At 50.1% G+C, this 16,801-nt stretch overlaps 2 protein-coding genes across 4 annotated transcripts; one reads left to right on the forward strand and one right to left on the reverse strand.

Moving 5' to 3' along the window:
• The first annotated feature begins 301 nt into the window (after positions 1-301).
• Positions 302-1,194, forward strand: LOC101153956 (ATP-dependent zinc metalloprotease YME1L1-like). The gene is made up of 2 exons (XM_004061429.4): positions 302-649; positions 1,043-1,194. The coding sequence occupies exons 1-2, from the start codon at positions 302-304 to the stop codon at positions 1,175-1,177; spliced, it is 483 nt and encodes a 160-aa protein (XP_004061477.2). The 3' UTR covers positions 1,178-1,194.
• Positions 1,195-5,960: 4,766 nt separating this feature from the next.
• On the reverse strand, positions 5,961-13,788 carry LILRB2 (leukocyte immunoglobulin-like receptor subfamily B member 1). Of its 3 annotated transcripts, XM_055370523.2 has the most exons (15): positions 13,368-13,788; positions 12,870-12,951; positions 12,671-12,706; positions 12,198-12,482; positions 11,749-12,051; positions 11,216-11,512; positions 10,658-10,960; positions 9,951-10,001; positions 9,611-9,661; positions 8,869-8,991; positions 8,478-8,553; positions 8,361-8,398; positions 8,048-8,100; positions 7,001-7,159; positions 5,961-6,921 (listed from the first exon to the last, which is right to left on the reverse strand). In XM_055370523.2, the coding sequence occupies exons 1-15, from the start codon at positions 13,368-13,370 to the stop codon at positions 6,775-6,777; spliced, it is 2,007 nt and encodes a 668-aa protein (XP_055226498.1). In that variant the 5' UTR covers positions 13,371-13,788; the 3' UTR covers positions 5,961-6,774. The 3 variants fall into 3 exon arrangements, with proteins under 3 accessions (XP_055226498.1, XP_030859810.2, XP_055226499.1); XM_031003950.3 differs by lacking the exon at positions 9,951-10,001 and having other exon boundaries at positions 7,001-7,156; positions 9,611-9,658; positions 13,368-13,787; XM_055370524.2 differs by lacking the exon at positions 9,951-10,001 and having other exon boundaries at positions 7,001-7,156; positions 13,368-13,787.
• Between the last annotated feature and the right edge of the window lie 3,013 nt (positions 13,789-16,801).

The raw sequence follows: 16,801 nt of genomic DNA on the forward strand, positions 1-16,801 counted from the left end.
CCTAAGTAGTCAGTCCTAATTCTTCCCTTCCCTCAGCCTTAAGAAATCACTAGTCTACTTTCAGTTTCTATGGCTTTGTCTATTCTGGATATTTCATGTGCATAAAATCACACCAAATATACGTCCTTTTGTAGCTGTTGATGGAAAAGAAGTGGTTACCATGAAGGAACTGAAGTTTTCCAAAGACAAAATTATAATGTGGCCTGACAGAAGAAGCATAGAAATTGATAACAAAAACAAATCCATCACAACTTATCATGAATCTGGTCATGCCATTATTGCACATTACACAAAAGATGAAATGTCTATCAACAAAGCTACAATCATGCCACAGGGGCCAACATTTGGACCTGTGTCCCCATTACCTGGTGATGACAGATGGAATGAAACCAGAGCCCAGCTGCTTGCACAAATGGACATTAGTATGGGAGCAAGAGTGGCAGAGGAGCTTATATTTGGAACTGACCATATTGCAACAGGTGCTTCCAGTGATTTTGCTAATGCCACTAAAATGGCAAAGCAGATGGTTATCAAATTTGGAATTAGCGAAAAGCTTGGAGTTATGACCTACAGTGATACAGGGAAACTAAGTCCAGAAACTCAATCTGCTATTGAACATGAAATAAGAACCATTCTAAGGAACTCATATAAATGAGCAAAACTTATTCAAAATTCAAATAATTGTATGACATGGTTATAACAAAACACCATCCTACCCCATCCATAGTATTTATTTAGATGAACAAGTTTTCTCAGTCCTGTATCTATACAAATGAAAACTGGATATAGTATTGATGTTTAGCTCTGTTTCAGTCTAGGAATAAGTAATATTTACCAATGGACATGTGAACAATTGATAACCATAATCAAGAAGTATTTTTAAAACATTTAGAATCTTAAATTTATATAGTAGAGATGGATAGGGTGATCCATGAAAGATGTTTAATTATATAATTATTACATTTCTCTAAAAACTTGTTGGTGATGTTGAATGGAAAATCAAGTCAAAAATAAAGAAGAATGATGCAAACCTTAAAAAAAAAAAAGAGCAAAACTTATCTTGAAAAGTCATGCAGAGGAGCATAAGAATCTAGCAGAAGCTTTATTGACCTATGAGACTTTGGGTGCCAAAGAGATTCAAATTGTTCTTGAGGGGAAAAAGTTGGAAGTGAGATGAGAACTCTCTTGATGTGGATGCTTTGCTGGTTTTATTGCAAGAATATGAGTAGCATTGCAGTAGTCTCCTTTTGCAATGCTTTCTCCTCATTATTGATGTTGTGTAATTTAAGGGTGTGAAACAGTTTGTCAATATTTTGTCACATTTACCCAATTTTGGTTATTCTCATAATGACACCCATTGCAAATCAGCATCCCGTGGCAAATATATTTTTAAAAATAAAGAACTATCAGGATTAAAGACAGCTCATTTGGGAAATGTCAATTAGTTATGAAGTTGAAAGTAACTAATGATTTTATGGTTGGTTACTCTACTAGAGGTGAATAAAACTTCAGCCTTTAGCCTTCTATATACATCAGTGGAAACTTAATTAAGATGCATTAATTATGTTCCAGATTGACCATCAGTAAAATGTTTTTAAATCTAAATGTAGAGAATTGTAAGCATACAGTTGCAACCCGAATTTAAATGATTATAACCTTTTGGCATGGTGTGGTGGCTCACGCCTCTAATCCCAGCACTTTGGGAGGCTGAGGCGAGTGGAAGGCTTGAGGCTAGGAAGTTCGAGACCAGCCTGGCCTACACGGTGAAACCCTGTCTCTACTAAAATTAAAAAAAATAGCCTCCTGTGGTGGTGCACACCTGTAATCCCAGCTACTCAGAAGGCTGAGGCACAAAAATTGCTTGAACTGGGGAGGCAGAGGTTGCGGTGAGTCGAGATCTCACAACTCCACTCTAGCCTGGGCGACAGAGTGAAACTTTGTCTCAGTAAATAAATAAATAAATAAATAAATAAATAAATAAATAATTATAACCTTTTAAAAATAAAAAAACCCCCAACAAATATATGTCCTTTTTTTGTCATTATTCATGATAGCTAAATAGTGAAAACAACCCAAATGTCCATCAATTGGTGAATGCGTAAACCAAATGTGATATAGGCATAGAATGGAATATTCTTCAATCATGTAAAGGAACAGAGAGCAATTACATGCTATAGCGTGCATAGAGCATGAGAACATTTTGCTATGTGCCCTTGTTGTTTTTAATGTGGTAAATTTATTTTTATTTATTATTTTTTAAAAAAAATTCAATAGCTTTTGGGGAACAGGTGGTGTTTGGTTACGTGGATAAGCTCTTTAGTGGTGATTTTTGAGATTTTGGTGCATTCATCACCCAAGCAGTGTACACTGCACCCAATGTGTAGTCTTTTATACCTCATTCCCCTCCCGTTGTTCCCTGTGAGTCCCCAGAGTCCATTATATCCTTCTTATGCCTTTGCATCCTCATAGCTTAGCTCCCACTTATGAGAACATACGATGTTTGGTTTTCCATTTCTGAATTACTTCACTTGGAATAATGGTCTCCAACTGCATCTAGGTTGCTGTGAATGCCATTATTTTGTCCCTTTTTATGGCTGAGTAGTATTCCGTGCTGTGTGTGTATATATACACACACACACATACATGGTTTTCATATGTTTGTGGACCGCTTGTATATCTTCTTTTGAGAATTGTCACAAAGGGAATTGGATTTGGAGGGAACAATTTTATGGCTATTTTTCAATATAATCATCAGGTGAATATAGTGTCTGTTCGGCCAGTGTTACTTTAATCCATTACCTGTAGCCAGGAAGGGAGACGTTTATCACAGAGATAGGCACCAACCTGGAATGCTTTCCTCAAAGGTGATTAACTGTAGTGTGAACCCTAAATTTCACCGCAGTTTGGTCCTGATTTGGCACAAGATATGCTTTATCCACTGATGTGAAATGTCCAGGTGTTTTTTGTACGGTTTTGTTGCTGAAAGACACAATACCCTCTAATCTAAGGCATCCTCTCCAAATCCCACTGAGGCACAGGAGTGACACTAGGGAGGGGGTCACGGAGCTTCCTGAGAGAGATTCGCCTCCTGAACCCTGGGCAGATCCTCCCCACCTTGGGATCTCTGTGAACCTCTGGGGTCTTCTATTCAATCAGGACCAAGTTGTGGGGTGGCATTCCTTCCAGGCTACAGTCTCCCCTCTCCCTCTTTCAATTTCATCAAGACAGATCAGAGGTTTGCGGGAGGGAGTCATGGCGTCTCCTCCACAGACCCCAGCTGTGCAGATGGATGAGGCCACAGTTCCTGGATGGAGTAAATCTACTGGGAGCCTGGGTTCTCCATCACAAGGTTGTCCCGTCATCAGCCCCACAAGAAGGGGAACTGCCCTCTCCGGGAGACTGGCTTTCATTTCTCCAAGGCTGGGGCTGGGTAAGGCACCAGGCTGTCTTCAGATACTTCATACAGAAATGGTGTCTCCCTGACCCTTTTCTGCGATTTGCCTCATCTGTCCTCATCTCATCAAGGGTCAGGACGTAGGAGCCGATAGACCCAGCACCTTTCTGAGTCTGTCCTGTCCAAGTGAGGGTGACTGGGGGCTTGTTCTTCTTCTCAGAGCCTCCCCGTGGGGTCCCCTTCCCTCCTTCAGCCTGCCCATCAACACAGCATTGAGGGATCCTTACCATGGCATCCAGCCCTGGAGATGCTTCAGGAAAGCTGCAGGTCCATGCTGCAGGACAGGCTCAGATCAGCAGAGACGCATCTCACATCGGGCTGTGAAATTCAAGTTGAGCTGCAATTGGCAATGAGAAAAAAAGGAGAAATAAAGAAATGCTGACTCTTCTTTTGTCTTTGGAGTATGGGTTTTATTTCTTCCAGTTTCCTTCTTAGACTTCCCTTCTTTTTTTTCTTCCTATTTTTTTTAATAGTGTTCAGGTCCCCCTCCCTTAAAAGTAACCTCTGAGTCATTCCTGCCTCCTCGGCGTCCCTCCCACCCCCAGCCCCGCTTCCTTGGGCATTCCCCTGCATCTCAGTCTGCCTTCAAGGTTTTGGGAACAAGTACTTGTCTTCGGCTCTGATTTGGGGGTGGGATAGGGAGTTAATTTTTTCTGAATTGCTCACCTTCACCCCGTCTGCATGACTTTGGGCAGTAGGTTCCATCTCTGAGCCTCGGTTTCCTCATTTGGAACTTGTTGTCATGAACCCCTCTCCTGAGTGGTTTTGGGGACCAGTTGTGCCTGGGTCATGGGAGGGCCTCAGTCATGGTACATTTCCAGACCTGGTTAAGACTTGAGGGGTTGAAACATGAGTGGATCCTGGTGTTGGACTGCACAGTCACGGTGAGCCACTTATGTGCTCAACAGCCCACATCTGCTCCTAACATTGGGAAAACCTACTTATAATGTGTCTGAAATATGTAGCCATGGTCCTATGAAGAAAATGAGAAATGAGACTTCCTGTCACAGGCAGGAAACCTTAAGAAGCAGAAGAGGCCAGAGCCGAGTGGCTGCTGGTGACTTGCAAAGTCTGGGGGTCACTAAGGGGGAGGTTTCTGCCTCTGTATGAGACGGAGGAGAACCCCAGGGCCCTCACAGACAGGGAGGGGTCGGGGTTTTGGATGGAAGTGGGAAGTTGTGGGTCCTCTTTCCCTGTGTTTGTGGATGGCACTGGGATATCTCTGCTCATTGACTCAGGTCCATGGTCAGCCCTGAGCCGCCTCTTCCATGTGTGTGAAACAGATTCACTGCAGCGTTGTCACACATGGGCATCTGTCCCACATGTGAGTCTGAGGCTCACACTGGACCCTCCCTGCTGGTTACAGCCCTGAGCAGACTCATGTGGCACTGGCAGGCGGAACCATCTCCCCTCTTCCAGGCTTAACTCCCAGCACAGCCCTGGTGGAAACCCTCTCTGGAAGATGAGGCATGTGGGAAGCATGTGTCCAAAAATGACAAGGAGGAGGAATTATCCTAATGATCAAAAGTGCTATGATAGGCTGGGCACCGTGGCTCATGCCTGCAGTCCCAGCCCTTCGGGAGGTCAAGGCGGGCAGGTCACTTGGGCCCAGGAGTTCAAGACCAGCCTGGGCAACATGGCAAAACCTCATCTCTACAAAAAATACAAAAATTAGCTGGATGTGGTGTCATGAATAATGGCCTCCAGCTCATCCAGGTTGCTGCAAAACTCAATCCCTTGTACATCAGTTGCAAAAAATTAAAAATATCTAAGAATGTACCTAACCGAGGAGGTGAAAGATCTCTACAAGAAGAACAACAAAATGCTGCTGAAAGAAATCGTAGATGACACAGCAAAATAGAAATATATCCCATGCTCATGGATTGGAAGAATCAATATTGTGAAAATGATCACACTTCCCAAAGCAATATTTAGGTTCAACGCAATTCCCATCAAAATATCAACATCATTTTTTTCACAGAATTAGAAAAAATCCTGAAATTCATATGGAACCAAAAAGAGGATGAATACCAAAGCAATCTTAAGCAAAAAGACAAATGTAAATTTAATAAACATATCCTAGGCTGAATTGTAGGGGGTTTGTTTTTGCTCACTTCAACCTCCACCTCCTGGGTTCATTCAAGTGATCCTCCTGCCTCTGCCTCGCAAGTAGCTGGGATTGCAGTGTGCGCCACCATATCCAGTTAATTTTTGTATTTTTAGTAGAGATGGGGTTTTGCCATGTTGGCCATGCTGGTCTTGAACTCCCGGCCTCAAGTAATCTGCCGCCTCTGCCTCCCTAGGTGTTGAGATTACAGGCATGAGCCACCGCACCCGGGCACATTGCCTCTTTTTCTATTCTCAAGAAACATTTGTGATGCTCTGGGTGTGTTTGTGTGTTTCATTAGTGCGTCAACATTTGTAAGAAATCACCAGTGAAACTTCCTGAACTGGAGTTGATACAATGGTAACATTTTTATTACAGTCAATGTTTTTCACACACACACACACACACACACACACACATATATATATACACACACATACACACACATCTAAAATGAGTCAGATTCTCTGATTACTCTTACGTTCATTATGTAAACTCCAGTTTTGAATATTTCATCTATTTAATCTGCATTTTCTAGTATGTTGGCATAGGTTTGCAGCCTGTTCTGGGGTTAGTTTGTGAAAATGTGTGTAGGATCTGCTGGGCTGTCTGCTGGCTCACTCCCATATGGAAATGTGTGCCTGCTCTTTCTTTCTCTTGCTCAGTGTAGTTAGGATTTATGACTGTAATTAATATTTTCAAGAATGAGCTTCATTGGCTTTGTTGAATTTTCAAGTTTTGGTTTTTCCTCATGAGCAACTCTTCTTCTTATTCCCTTTCTTACACCTTCATTTGGAATAATTGGTTATTCTTTTTCTAAATTCCTTATACGAAAGCCAACGTCATTCATTTCCTAGTTTTTTTTTTCTTTTCTACTTTTTTCATTTGTGGTTTGTAGTTTTTCAATTTCATTGTGTGATGTGTAATATTTATATTGTGATTCAGTTTAAAGCACATTCTTACTTCTGATTTTAGTTTTCTCAGTTAACTCATCGATTATTGAGAAGTCTGTTGCTTTAATTAAAAAATGTAGGGATATTAGTTATTTCGACCGCAGAAGCAAGTGAGTCCCAAAGTTCCCAGCATCTCCTCATGGTCTTTGTTAGGGGTCCAGGCTGGCTGGGGTTCACTGGTGTCCACTGGGGGCAGCTCCCGTGCCTTCAGCAGTCCTGAGTCTCCTTCTACTGAGTGTGGAGTCTGCCTACCCTCCGGGCTAGTGGATGGCCAGGGTGGCGTAGATGCTGGGCTCAGCTGGAGAGGGCCCTTCCTGGGATGGAGGAGGCTCAGTTGCCTCCCGTCTGAGGGTCAAGCTGTGCAGCTGGGCGTAGGTCACATCCTGGGAGGCTTCAGATGCAGCAGCCTGCAATGGGGGAGAGTGAGAGGGAAGGAACGTGGTGGGGGTGGGGGAGGCCTGGGGGCCTGGAGAGGAAAGGACTCACCTGAGTGTCCATCTGTCTGTCCTCTTCTGCCTGTGTGTCCTTTGTGTCCAGGAATTCCTCGGACAGTGAGGAGGGAGGAGAGGCCGTTTCTCTCCTGGGTCTGGAGTGTTTCACCGGGGCATACGTCACTGCCTGGGGGTCTTCATTGTGTGGGCTCTGCTGGAGAGAGACAGTGGTGGGGGGTGTCCTTGAATCCCCCTGACCCCCTGGAGTCAATTTTCCCCACTGTTCCCAGGGTGATCCAATTACATCCCTTTCCTGATGGAATCTCAGGGATGCCCTAAGGCCGTGGAGGGTCTGGCCGCTCCCTCCCTGTGGTTCTGGCCTCTGCTCCTCACTCTGACCTTGCCCATTTGGCTGCGGCCTCACGGGCCTTCCTGCAAGAGCTCGCTGCTGCCTCGGGGCCTTTGCACGGCTGTTTCCTCTGCCTGCAGGGGCTCGTCCATTAGAGGACCGTGTGGCCCCCTCCGTCCAGGCTTCTCAGATGACAGCTGAGCAGACAGCCCTCCCCTTCCATTCAGACTGGCCCCACTGCCCCACACTCTCTGCCCTTTCCCTGGTTTATGTTCCTTACAGCACGTTGCACTCCTGGACACGGTGCATTTATTTGCATTTTGTCTCCCACCACGAGGTGAGCTCAGGAGGCGGGGGCGGCTTTGCTCCCTGCTGTGTCTGCAGCTCCCACGGGGAGCCCCATCCACAGTGAGCTCCCTGGGAACACTCGCTGGATGAATGAATGAAGAGGAGCCCAGGGGACCGAGGTGGTTCATTTATTCCTCATCCTCCTGAGGCCTGGGGAGAGCTCTAACAACCAGACAGACGGCCAAACAGAGGATGAGGAGCAGGAAGGGGACCCGGGAGGAGGCCCACGAGGTCCCAGGACAGCAGGACAGAGTGAGGTCCCAGCAGGCGGGAGGCAGCATGCTGGACAAGGAGGGGTCCACCGTGACGATGCTGAGAGCCGGGGGAAGGAGGACAGAGAAGTCCTGCAGGATTAGATCTGGCACCAGGAGGACTTTGGTGCCCGGGACAGGGGCGGGGTCTCACCTGAGTGTCCATCTCCACCCTGTCCTCAGGCTGTGTGTCCTTCACGGCAGCATCTGCTGGGGCAGAGCAAAGGGTTCGTCTCTTGGGAAGGTTCCCTGGGACCGCTGAGTCCTGCCAGCCCCTGCTCAGCTCCCACATGGGGCCACTGAGATGCAGGGAGGGGCTGCGATGTCCCTGAGGCCCCACAGTGTGGGGTGAGATCATCTCACCCTGATCCCCAAACCCTTTCCAGCCGGTGCCCCTTTCTCCATTGCTACGGAAACTTCGGGGCCCCCATCTCCCTCCTGGCTGGTCACCTCTTCCTCTCACTCACAGAGGTTTTCTTCCTGGGCATCGGCAGCTGGGCTGGACCTGGGGGAAGAACAGGAGCTTTAGGGGCAGTGTATGGGCCACGAGCGGGTGGGAGTCTGGGGTCTTTGGGCAGAATTACCTCCTCTGCAGGCCTCTGTCTTTGGGTTCTGGCCCCACAGCCCCTGCAGGATGTTGGAAATCAGCCTTTCTCTGGGCTGGGGGAAGAAGGACAGAGCCTCAGCCCTGGGAACATTGGAGCCCCCTGCCCTGCACACGCAGCTCGAAGGTAAGGAAGGAAACCTGAAAACACTCCTGCCTCCATGTTCCAAATGCCTCATGAGATGGACAGAGTCCGAAGGACACTTTACATTTGTAGATGGGACTGACATTAAGTGCTTTCTCCATTCGCCTGGTGAGAAATGCTGGAACAGTTTCTCAAAGCTGCATTTGCCCAGTGGTTTGGATTCTCTTTGGCTGTGCCCTGAGCCCACCCTCGGTCGGCCCTCAGGGTCCCCCCATTCCCTACTCACTCCATGTCCAGCGTTTGCCCTGACGCTGGTGTCGGAGGATGAGGAAGAGGAGGAGGAGGAGGAGGAGCAGTAGGACGACGGCCACCAAGATGCCGATCACAACCCCCAGGTGACTTCCCAGACCTTGAGCACGATGATGTCAGGAATGGGGGTGATGTCATTGAAATGAGCGCCTACTGTGTGCAGGTGACTGCTGGACCTTCTGTTCACCACCTCCAGCCCCCACAATGGTCGTGCAGCACAGAAACATCCACCCCACCCACTCTACAGATGAAAAACTGACGCTCAGAGAGGGGAATCGCCTGCCCCGGGCCCCCAGCCAGGAAGGGGCAGAGCTGGGAAGGGAGCCCGGGAGTCTGACCTGCAGCCCTTGTTCCTGCACCAGAGCCGAGCCCCGGAGCTGCAGGGAAAGAGCCTGACCGTCCTGAACCACGGCCCTGCTCCCCTCCCCTGCCCCAGGTCACCGTCTCTGCTGCAGGTGGGACAGGACGGGTCCTTGTGGAATCGGGTCTGGGAGGTTCCCTGGGAGGCCTCCTCTCCCAGGAGGGCACAGCTGGGGGTCAGAGCTGAAAGGAGCTTTCCCACCCACAGGCCTCTCGCCTTTACACTTGGAGAAACTGAGGCCCAGGCAGGGGAGAGGCCTGTCCACATCGCCACCTCCAGCGGAGCCTGAACCTAGGACAGAACCCGACCCTGCCTCCCCGGGACCCCGCCCACCCCCCACTCAGAGCCCCTCACTCACCACTCTGGGGATCCGACTCGGTGGGGGTGAGGGGCTGGTCCTCAGGGCCTGCTGGGTCAGGATAGGGAGGTGAGGGCTGGGGCTGCCCTGCTCCCCACGTCAGCCCGGCTGCTCCTCCCACAGGCTGGGCCTCAACGTCTCCCCCTGCCTCGACCCCCCGCCCCTCACCAGCCCAGCCTCAGAGCCCCAGGGAGCCTGTGGCCCCTCCTCTGGCTCTGCCCGGCTCCCTGGATGGAAGCTCATGCTTGAATCCCCGAAGGGAATGGGATCCTCCGGGAGACTCCAAGCTGCCCTGGGGGAGGCTGTGCTCCCTCCAAGCCCAGAGGCCTCAGGGACTCACCAGATGTGGGGATGGGACCGGTGGGTGGGGGGCTGGGAACCATGGAGGGTCCTGGGTACAAGAATGAGAGGAGGCTTGGCCGGGCGCGGTGGCTCACGCCTGTCATCCCAGTACTTTGGGAGGCCAAGGTGGGTGGATCACGAGGTCAGGAGTTCGAGACCATCCTGACTACCACGGTGAAACCCCGTCTCTACTAAAAATACAAAAATTAGCCGGGCATGGTGGCAGGCGCCTGTAGTCCCAGCTACTCGGGAGGCTGAGGCGGGAGAATGGCGTGAACCCCGGAGGCGGAGCTTGCCGTGAGCCGAGATCGTGCCACTGCACTCCAGCCTGGGCGACAGAGCGAGATTCCGTCTCAAAAAAAAAAAAAAAAGAATGAGAGGAGGCTGAGGAGCTTGGGCTTCCCTGAAAAATCCCCTCAAACCAAATTTCTCTACATGGGCGCTTGGGCTTCCCTGAAAAATCCCCTCAAACCAAATTTCTCTACATGGGCTCTTGGCCTCCCCAGGCCCCTCCCTCCACCCACCTCTCCTGTTCATGATGCCGGCAATGCCGCTGAGTGTGGGCAGGCCTGGGAGGGCCTGTTGTCCTCCTTCCCTCTGAGGGTGAGTCCCCCTCTGGCTGAGCCCCGCTCAGACCAGAGCTCTCCTGGGGCAGGGCCTGAGCTGAGCCTTCGAGCTCAGAGAGGACAGGGTCAGCACCCCCACCTGAGACCACAAGCTCCAGGGGCTCACTGGGGTGAGTCAGCAGGTAGGGGTTGGAGCTCCATGAGCCGTAGCACCTGTAGGTCCCCGCGTGGGCTGAGGTCACAGGACTCAGGGGAAATTCAGCCTGGTACTGTTGAGCTCTGTAAGTGGAGCTTAGACGCAGCGGGGCATCAGCTGCTCCCTCCTTGGTCAGAAGGAAAGTGTGCATCCATCCCTGTGACTGACACAGCAGGGTCACGTTCTCTCCTGAGGCCACTGTGGGGCCCGGCTGCACTGAAACGGAGGGTCTGGCACGGATCTGTCCTGGAGAGAAGAAGGATGGATGAGGGGCTACCCCACCTTGTTCTGAGCTGAGACCTCCCCAGGCCTCTCCCTGGGACTCTTAGTCTCTCTGTCTCTGTTTTCTCTGAGTCTCCCTGTCCCCGCCCATCCCCTGTCTCTCTCTGTCTCTCCCTCCTTTGAGATCCCCACCCCTCATCCTGGCCATCACTACCTGGGCTCCCCTAGCAGGGCCTGTGCGGAGCCTGGGTCCCTGACTGAACCCTCTGGGCTCCTCACCTGCGATCAGGATGTCCAGGGGGTCACTGGGGGCCGACCACTCGGAGGAGAGGTTGTGTGCACCGGAGCATCTGTACTGGCCCCCGTGGGAGACCCTCACAGGGCTCAGGGTGAAGTTGGCCTGGGAGAGCCCAGCCTGGGGCTGCCGGCCAGGGAGCTGGAGGAAGTCACCTTCTCTATCCTTATACAGAACAAATCTGTCGTAGCCAACATCAGAGCCACACAGGAGGGTCAGGATCTCTCCAGGGGCCACGACAGGACCTGGCTGCACTGAGAGTGATGGCTTCTTAGAAACACCTGGGAAAAGGTGGTCATGGTTTCCAGGAGCCGACTCTCAGGCTTCCCCACAAACCCTCCCTCTCCCCCAGGGTCCCACCACTGCTGATCTTCCTGTGTCTCTGGCCCCAGAAGCCCTGAGCCCTCTCGCCCCAACATCATCCCACCTGGAGCTACCCTGATACCGGTCTGCTCCCCACCTGCCTGGAGACTCAGGGAGACTCAGGGAACTCCAGGCAATGCTGTGAATTTCTCACCTGGGACCAGGAGCTCCAGGAGATCACTGGGTAGAGACCACACATAGGGAGAGCTCGAGTCATAACCATAGCACCTGTACGACCACCTGCGACTCGGGTTCACGGGGCTCACAGAGAAGATGGCCCAGGACCATCCAAGGGTATGGGACTGGGAGTTCACACATTGTGGGTGTTCATCTTCTCCTTCCTTACACAGAGTGAAGCCACCAAATGCCAGCTGTGAGACACACTGGAGGGTCACGTTCCCTCCTGAGGTCACCACAGGGCTGGGCAGAGCTGAGAGGGTGGGTTTGTTGTAGGCTCCTAGGAGAGAAGGAGGCACCGTGTTAAATGGGGCTCCCACCTCCCACATCATCCCCAGGGCTGGGCTGTGAGAGGGAGACGCCCTGAAAGCCGACCCCCTTCCTGAGGGCAGAGCCTGGGGCTGGGAGCCCTGAGTGTCCTCTCACCTGTCACCACCAGCTCCAGGGGGTCACTGGGCTCTGACCACCGAGGGTGGCTGTAATACTGACAGCGATACCGCCCTGCGTGTTCCCAGGTGATGGATGGGATGGGGAACTGGCCCTTCTTCACAAGCTGTGGTTGTATCCATTTAATCCAGGATGCTGATTTTTTCTCCCTATATAGATGGTACTCCTGGGCTTCAAGGCTCCCCTGACACCTGAGGGTCACGGGACTCCCCTGGGTGATCACAGAGTCTGGCTCAGCCCTGAGGGTGGGCTTGGGGAAGGTCCCTGGAAGGAAATCAAAGGTAGGATTCTAAGTCATTTCCCACCCAGCAGATCTCAGCTCTCAGCCCAGGACCCTCCAGACGCCCCCATCAGTCAGCCCAGAACTGCTATTCCCCATTCCCAGCTGCACGGGGGTGGCCCCTGGCCCCCAGTGAGGAGGGGGGCCCTGGGACAGCTGGGGACAGACTCACCTGCCTGCACGTGGGTCCTGGGGCCCAGACTCAGCCCTGGAAGAGAGTTCCCTGTGAGGGATTTGTCCCCTGAAGCCTGGGCAGGTCCTCCCCTCCCTGGGATCTTTGTGAGCCCCTGGAGTCTCCTTAGGGACCAGAGTTTGGCTGTGGGGTGAGGTCCCTGCTAGGTTAGAAGCTCCCCTCCCTCTTCAAATCTCACCAAGACAGATCAGGACCGTGAGGATGGGGGTCATGGCGTCTCCTCCCACTGCCTTGCTCTGTGCATGGATGAGCCCTCGGTGCTGGCAGGACAGAGACACACAGAGAGAAATAGCCTCCCCTCCTTCCCACCCTGTGTGGACACTCGGAGGCTGGGTCCTTCTCATGGGGTGTTGTCATCTGCAGCCACACAGGAAGCAGAACTACCCTCCCAGGAGCCTAGCTCTCATTGTTTTAGGGCTGAGGTTGGGGCAGGCACCAGGCCCTCTGCAGACATTTCAGACTGTAATGGGGTCTTTCCTGACCACCAGCCACTGTCTGTCTGGTTTCTCCTTGTCTCACCGAGAGCCGGGATGTAGCAGCAAATAGAACTGGTGCTTCCGGGGTCTGTCCTTCCAGATGAGGGTAGTGGAGGCTTCCCCTTCCTTCTCACAGCCTCCCCCAAGGTCACCCTCCCTCCTTCAGCCCGTCCATCAGCTCAGTGTTGTGGGGTCCTTACCATGGCAGTCGTCCCTCCAGCCCTGGAGATGCTTCAGGGAAGACCCAGGTCCATGCTGCAGGCAGACTCAGATCAGCGGAGAAGCATCTCGCATCTGGCTGTGCCGTCCAGGCTGAGCTGCGTGTGGCAGTGAGCACAGAGGAGAAATGCAGGGAAATAGGGAAGAAAAGTTGACTTCTTTCTTGACACTGGATTGTGGGTTTTCTTTCAACCAAATAGTCCCCTCTCAACTTCCCCTTTTTAAATGTTTTTGCTCCAGCGTCCACTCGCTCCCCCCGGGAACAAACCTCTGAGTCTTTCCTGCCTCCTCGGTGCCCCTTGCGTCCTTAGCTGTCCCTCTGCACCTCAATTCCTGGTCAACATTTTGGGAACAATGACTTATGTTTGAGGTTTGATTTGGGGAGTTGGGGAGGAAGTTGATATTTATTTGATGACTGGTTATCATCCACTGCCTACGTGACCTTGGTTTGTAATGTCCCATCTCTGAGCCTCAGTTTCTTCCTTTGCAGATTGTTGTCACAAATTCCCCTCGTCACAGTGGTTGTGGGGTCAGTGGTGCCTGGGACATTGGGAGGGGCTCATTTGTGCTTGATTTCCAGACCAGGGTAAGACCTGAGGTGTTTGGGACGTGAGAGGATCTTGGTGTTGGACTCCACATTCTGTAGGTGATTGATGAGTCCACTCAAGGTGTCACATCTGACCGTAATGGAGAAATATATGTGTAGCATTTCTGAAATACCCAGAGCATCAATGTCAGGAGCAGAAAAAGGGGTGTGGAAGTTCCCAAGTGTAGACGGATCCACAAGAAAGAACAGAGGCCAGAGGTGAGATGCCACAGGGTCCCAGGACCATCAAGGGCTCATTAGGGTGGAGGTTTCCACCACTGAGTGGAGCCAGGAGAGGAACCTCGGGATCTGCAATAACAGTGAGGGGCTCAGGGTTCCAGACCAAGGTGGGAGGCTGTGTCCTCCAGCTACACCTGAGGCTGGAGTGGACCCCAAGCAACCCAGGGGAATTCCCTCAAGGAAGTGCACCAAACCGTCCAGACCTGCTGGAATTCCAAGGAAAGAAGCACTAAACACCAGGGTGTTCATAGAGCATTTATTAGGGGGACTTCCATATAGTGGGACATCCTTGTCTCCTTGCCCAGTGTCTGTTTGTGGATCTCAAGGATGTGCTTCCACATAGCAGCATGTTCTTCAGATGGACAAGGAGACACTGGGTGTTCTACCCAAGGCTCTAACCTAAAATAAAAACAAAAATAAACCCCTAGAGAATATGATGTCTCAGTAGAGTTGTTTCTTGGGATACACAGGGAATTCGTTTCAGTATTCCCTACATGTACCAAAACCTGATGTACCAAAGCAGCTGATAGAGCTGCTTAGAAACAGAGTTCCCTGGTTCCAGAGGTTCAAAGCCAGAGTTGCTGTCAGTCCATTGCAGGAGGTGCCGTTGCTGGGCAAGTGTTCTCTTGAGAGCATCTTATCTGAATTCCTAATGTCCTAAAGAATATCTAGTGATACACCTTGTCAAAGCAGGAGATGGGTGAAGGACATGGAAGAGTTTCTTGTGGGGTTTTAAAAAAGTTTTTAAACTTAGAAACAGTCCTTATCTGAGACCTGGCAACACGAGCCTCCTCTCCTTCAGGCCTTCCTGGCCCTATAGGTTCTGAGTTTGGCCAAAGTCATCTCATCCTTGCACATGTGTATTTCCTACTAGGTGTCTAGAGTGAAGGGATCGGGTTACAAAGTTTAACCTGAGAGTTTCAGGAATTTGGTTCAGGGCAAGGCTTGTTTCCACATCTTTAGCAAAAGGGTTAATTTTTCAGTGTTTTCTAGAAAAAAACCTAAAGTACTTTATCAGTACCTGGGAATGCTCAAGACCTCAGCTTGGGTTCCAGCCTGCAGGTGGAAACATGCATCTGTCCAGCCCACAGAGCAGTCATGGCACTTTGTCTCTCTCTCAGAACAAAGAAAGAAGTGGAGGAGACCGTTGGACCCTAGAGATACTGGCTCCCCCTCTTCTGTGTTTGTGGACAGACCCTGGGATAGCTCCACTCAGTGACCCGGGCCACACTCACCACTGAGCCACCTTCCTGGGTGGGCATGACACAGACTCGCTTTATCATTGCTGGACCGGGCATCTCTCACACATGTGTGTGAGGCTCACATGAGCCCTGCCATACTGGGCACAACACAGAGCTGATTCTAAGCTTGGGAACCTGGACACTGCAGGGCACGAGTGGCCACAGCAATGCCCTGCATCAGTTTTCTTTCTTGAGTCGGTCCTGGGAGAAACCCTGAATGGAAGATCAATTGGGTAAGAGAAAAGTCGCCCAAGAGGAATAAAAATCAAACAGTCTATTAGAGAAAAAACAGGCAATTCTAGAAATGAATTAGATATTTTGAGGTGAAAAATCATAAATTATATTAACACATTCAAAAATAATTTCATCCAGAACAAGACACAGCTGAAATGATAAATATTATATTGGTGTAGAATGTTTATTAAAATTTTCAGAAGTCATCAGAGCAACTTTAGAAATGAAAAAATGGAAAACATAATTAATGCACACAAGACATAGAATGAGAAGGGTAAACAGATATCTCTCTATGGATCACACTTTCAGAAGGAAAGAAGTAACGATTATGTTAGTCAGTAAAACTTGCAAAGAAAACAGTTGACGCTTTTACAGAAATGAACAAAGAACAACGTGCACAAATTTATAAATAAAATTAATATCTTGACCATGGTAGAATGAAAGATATCTAGAATAAATAAAGAGTAATTTTAAAACTACTGGAGAAAATGGAAATTATTCTCGAATGACAAGCACATTGGGACTGGATTTCCCGAGTAAAAAGTGGTGGAAAAAATGACCAGGGGCTCAAGTTGGGTGAATGGGAATAGCTGGCATGTGCCTCTCTCCTTAAGAGGAATCAAAATGGTGAGTAAATACCGAAACACCAGTGGATCTTCTCAGAGAGCACCCTGAGGCTCACCAGAGAACCATGGGGACATGGAAAGCACAGAGGATAAAAGCCCAGAGCCAGGAGAGCCTCCTAACAAGAGGAGGGGGTGAGTGAGTGAGAGGCCCCCTAACACAAAAAAGGGATGAGTGTGTTAGTCAAGGTTCTCTAGAGGGACAGAACTAGTCTTAAGCCTTTTGATTTATGATACTGGGATGACTTTTCCGTCATTTAGGTCTTTTGTTATTTCTTTGAGCAGTATTTTTAAATTATCAGTGTATACATATTGCATCTCTTTGGTTAGATGTATTTCTTTTCCTTTTTTTTTTTTTTTGGGACTGAGTCTCACTCTGTTGCCCAGGCTGGAGTGCAATGGCACGATCTCAGCTCACTGCAACCTCCACCTCCCAGGTTCAAGTAATTCTCCTGCCTCAGCCTCCCGAGTAGCTGCGATTACAGGCATGC

The sequence above is a fragment of the Gorilla gorilla genome, chromosome 20 (assembly GCF_029281585.2).
Source record: "Gorilla gorilla gorilla isolate KB3781 chromosome 20, NHGRI_mGorGor1-v2.1_pri, whole genome shotgun sequence".
NCBI lineage: Eukaryota > Metazoa > Chordata > Mammalia > Primates > Hominidae > Gorilla > Gorilla gorilla.

What these genes read in the sequence shown, in the direction of transcription:
- LOC101153956 (XM_004061429.4), top strand. Translation starts at nt 302, where the DNA reads ATGTCTATCAACAAAGCTACAATCATGCCACAGGGGCCAACATTTGGA. An exon ending in CCATTCTAAGGAACTCATAT is followed by an intron (nt 650 to 1,042) that starts AAATGAGCAAAA and finishes CCTTAAAAAAAA; the next exon opens with AAAAGAGCAAAACTTATCTT.
- LILRB2 (XM_055370523.2), bottom strand. An exon ending in GGGCAAACGCTGGACATGGA is followed by an intron (nt 8,554 to 8,868) that starts GTGAGTAGGGAA and finishes TTCTTCCCCCAG; the next exon opens with CCCAGAGAAAGGCTGATTTC. An exon ending in GACAGAGGCCTGCAGAGGAG is followed by an intron (nt 8,399 to 8,477) that starts GTAATTCTGCCC and finishes TTCTTCCCCCAG; the next exon opens with GTCCAGCCCAGCTGCCGATG.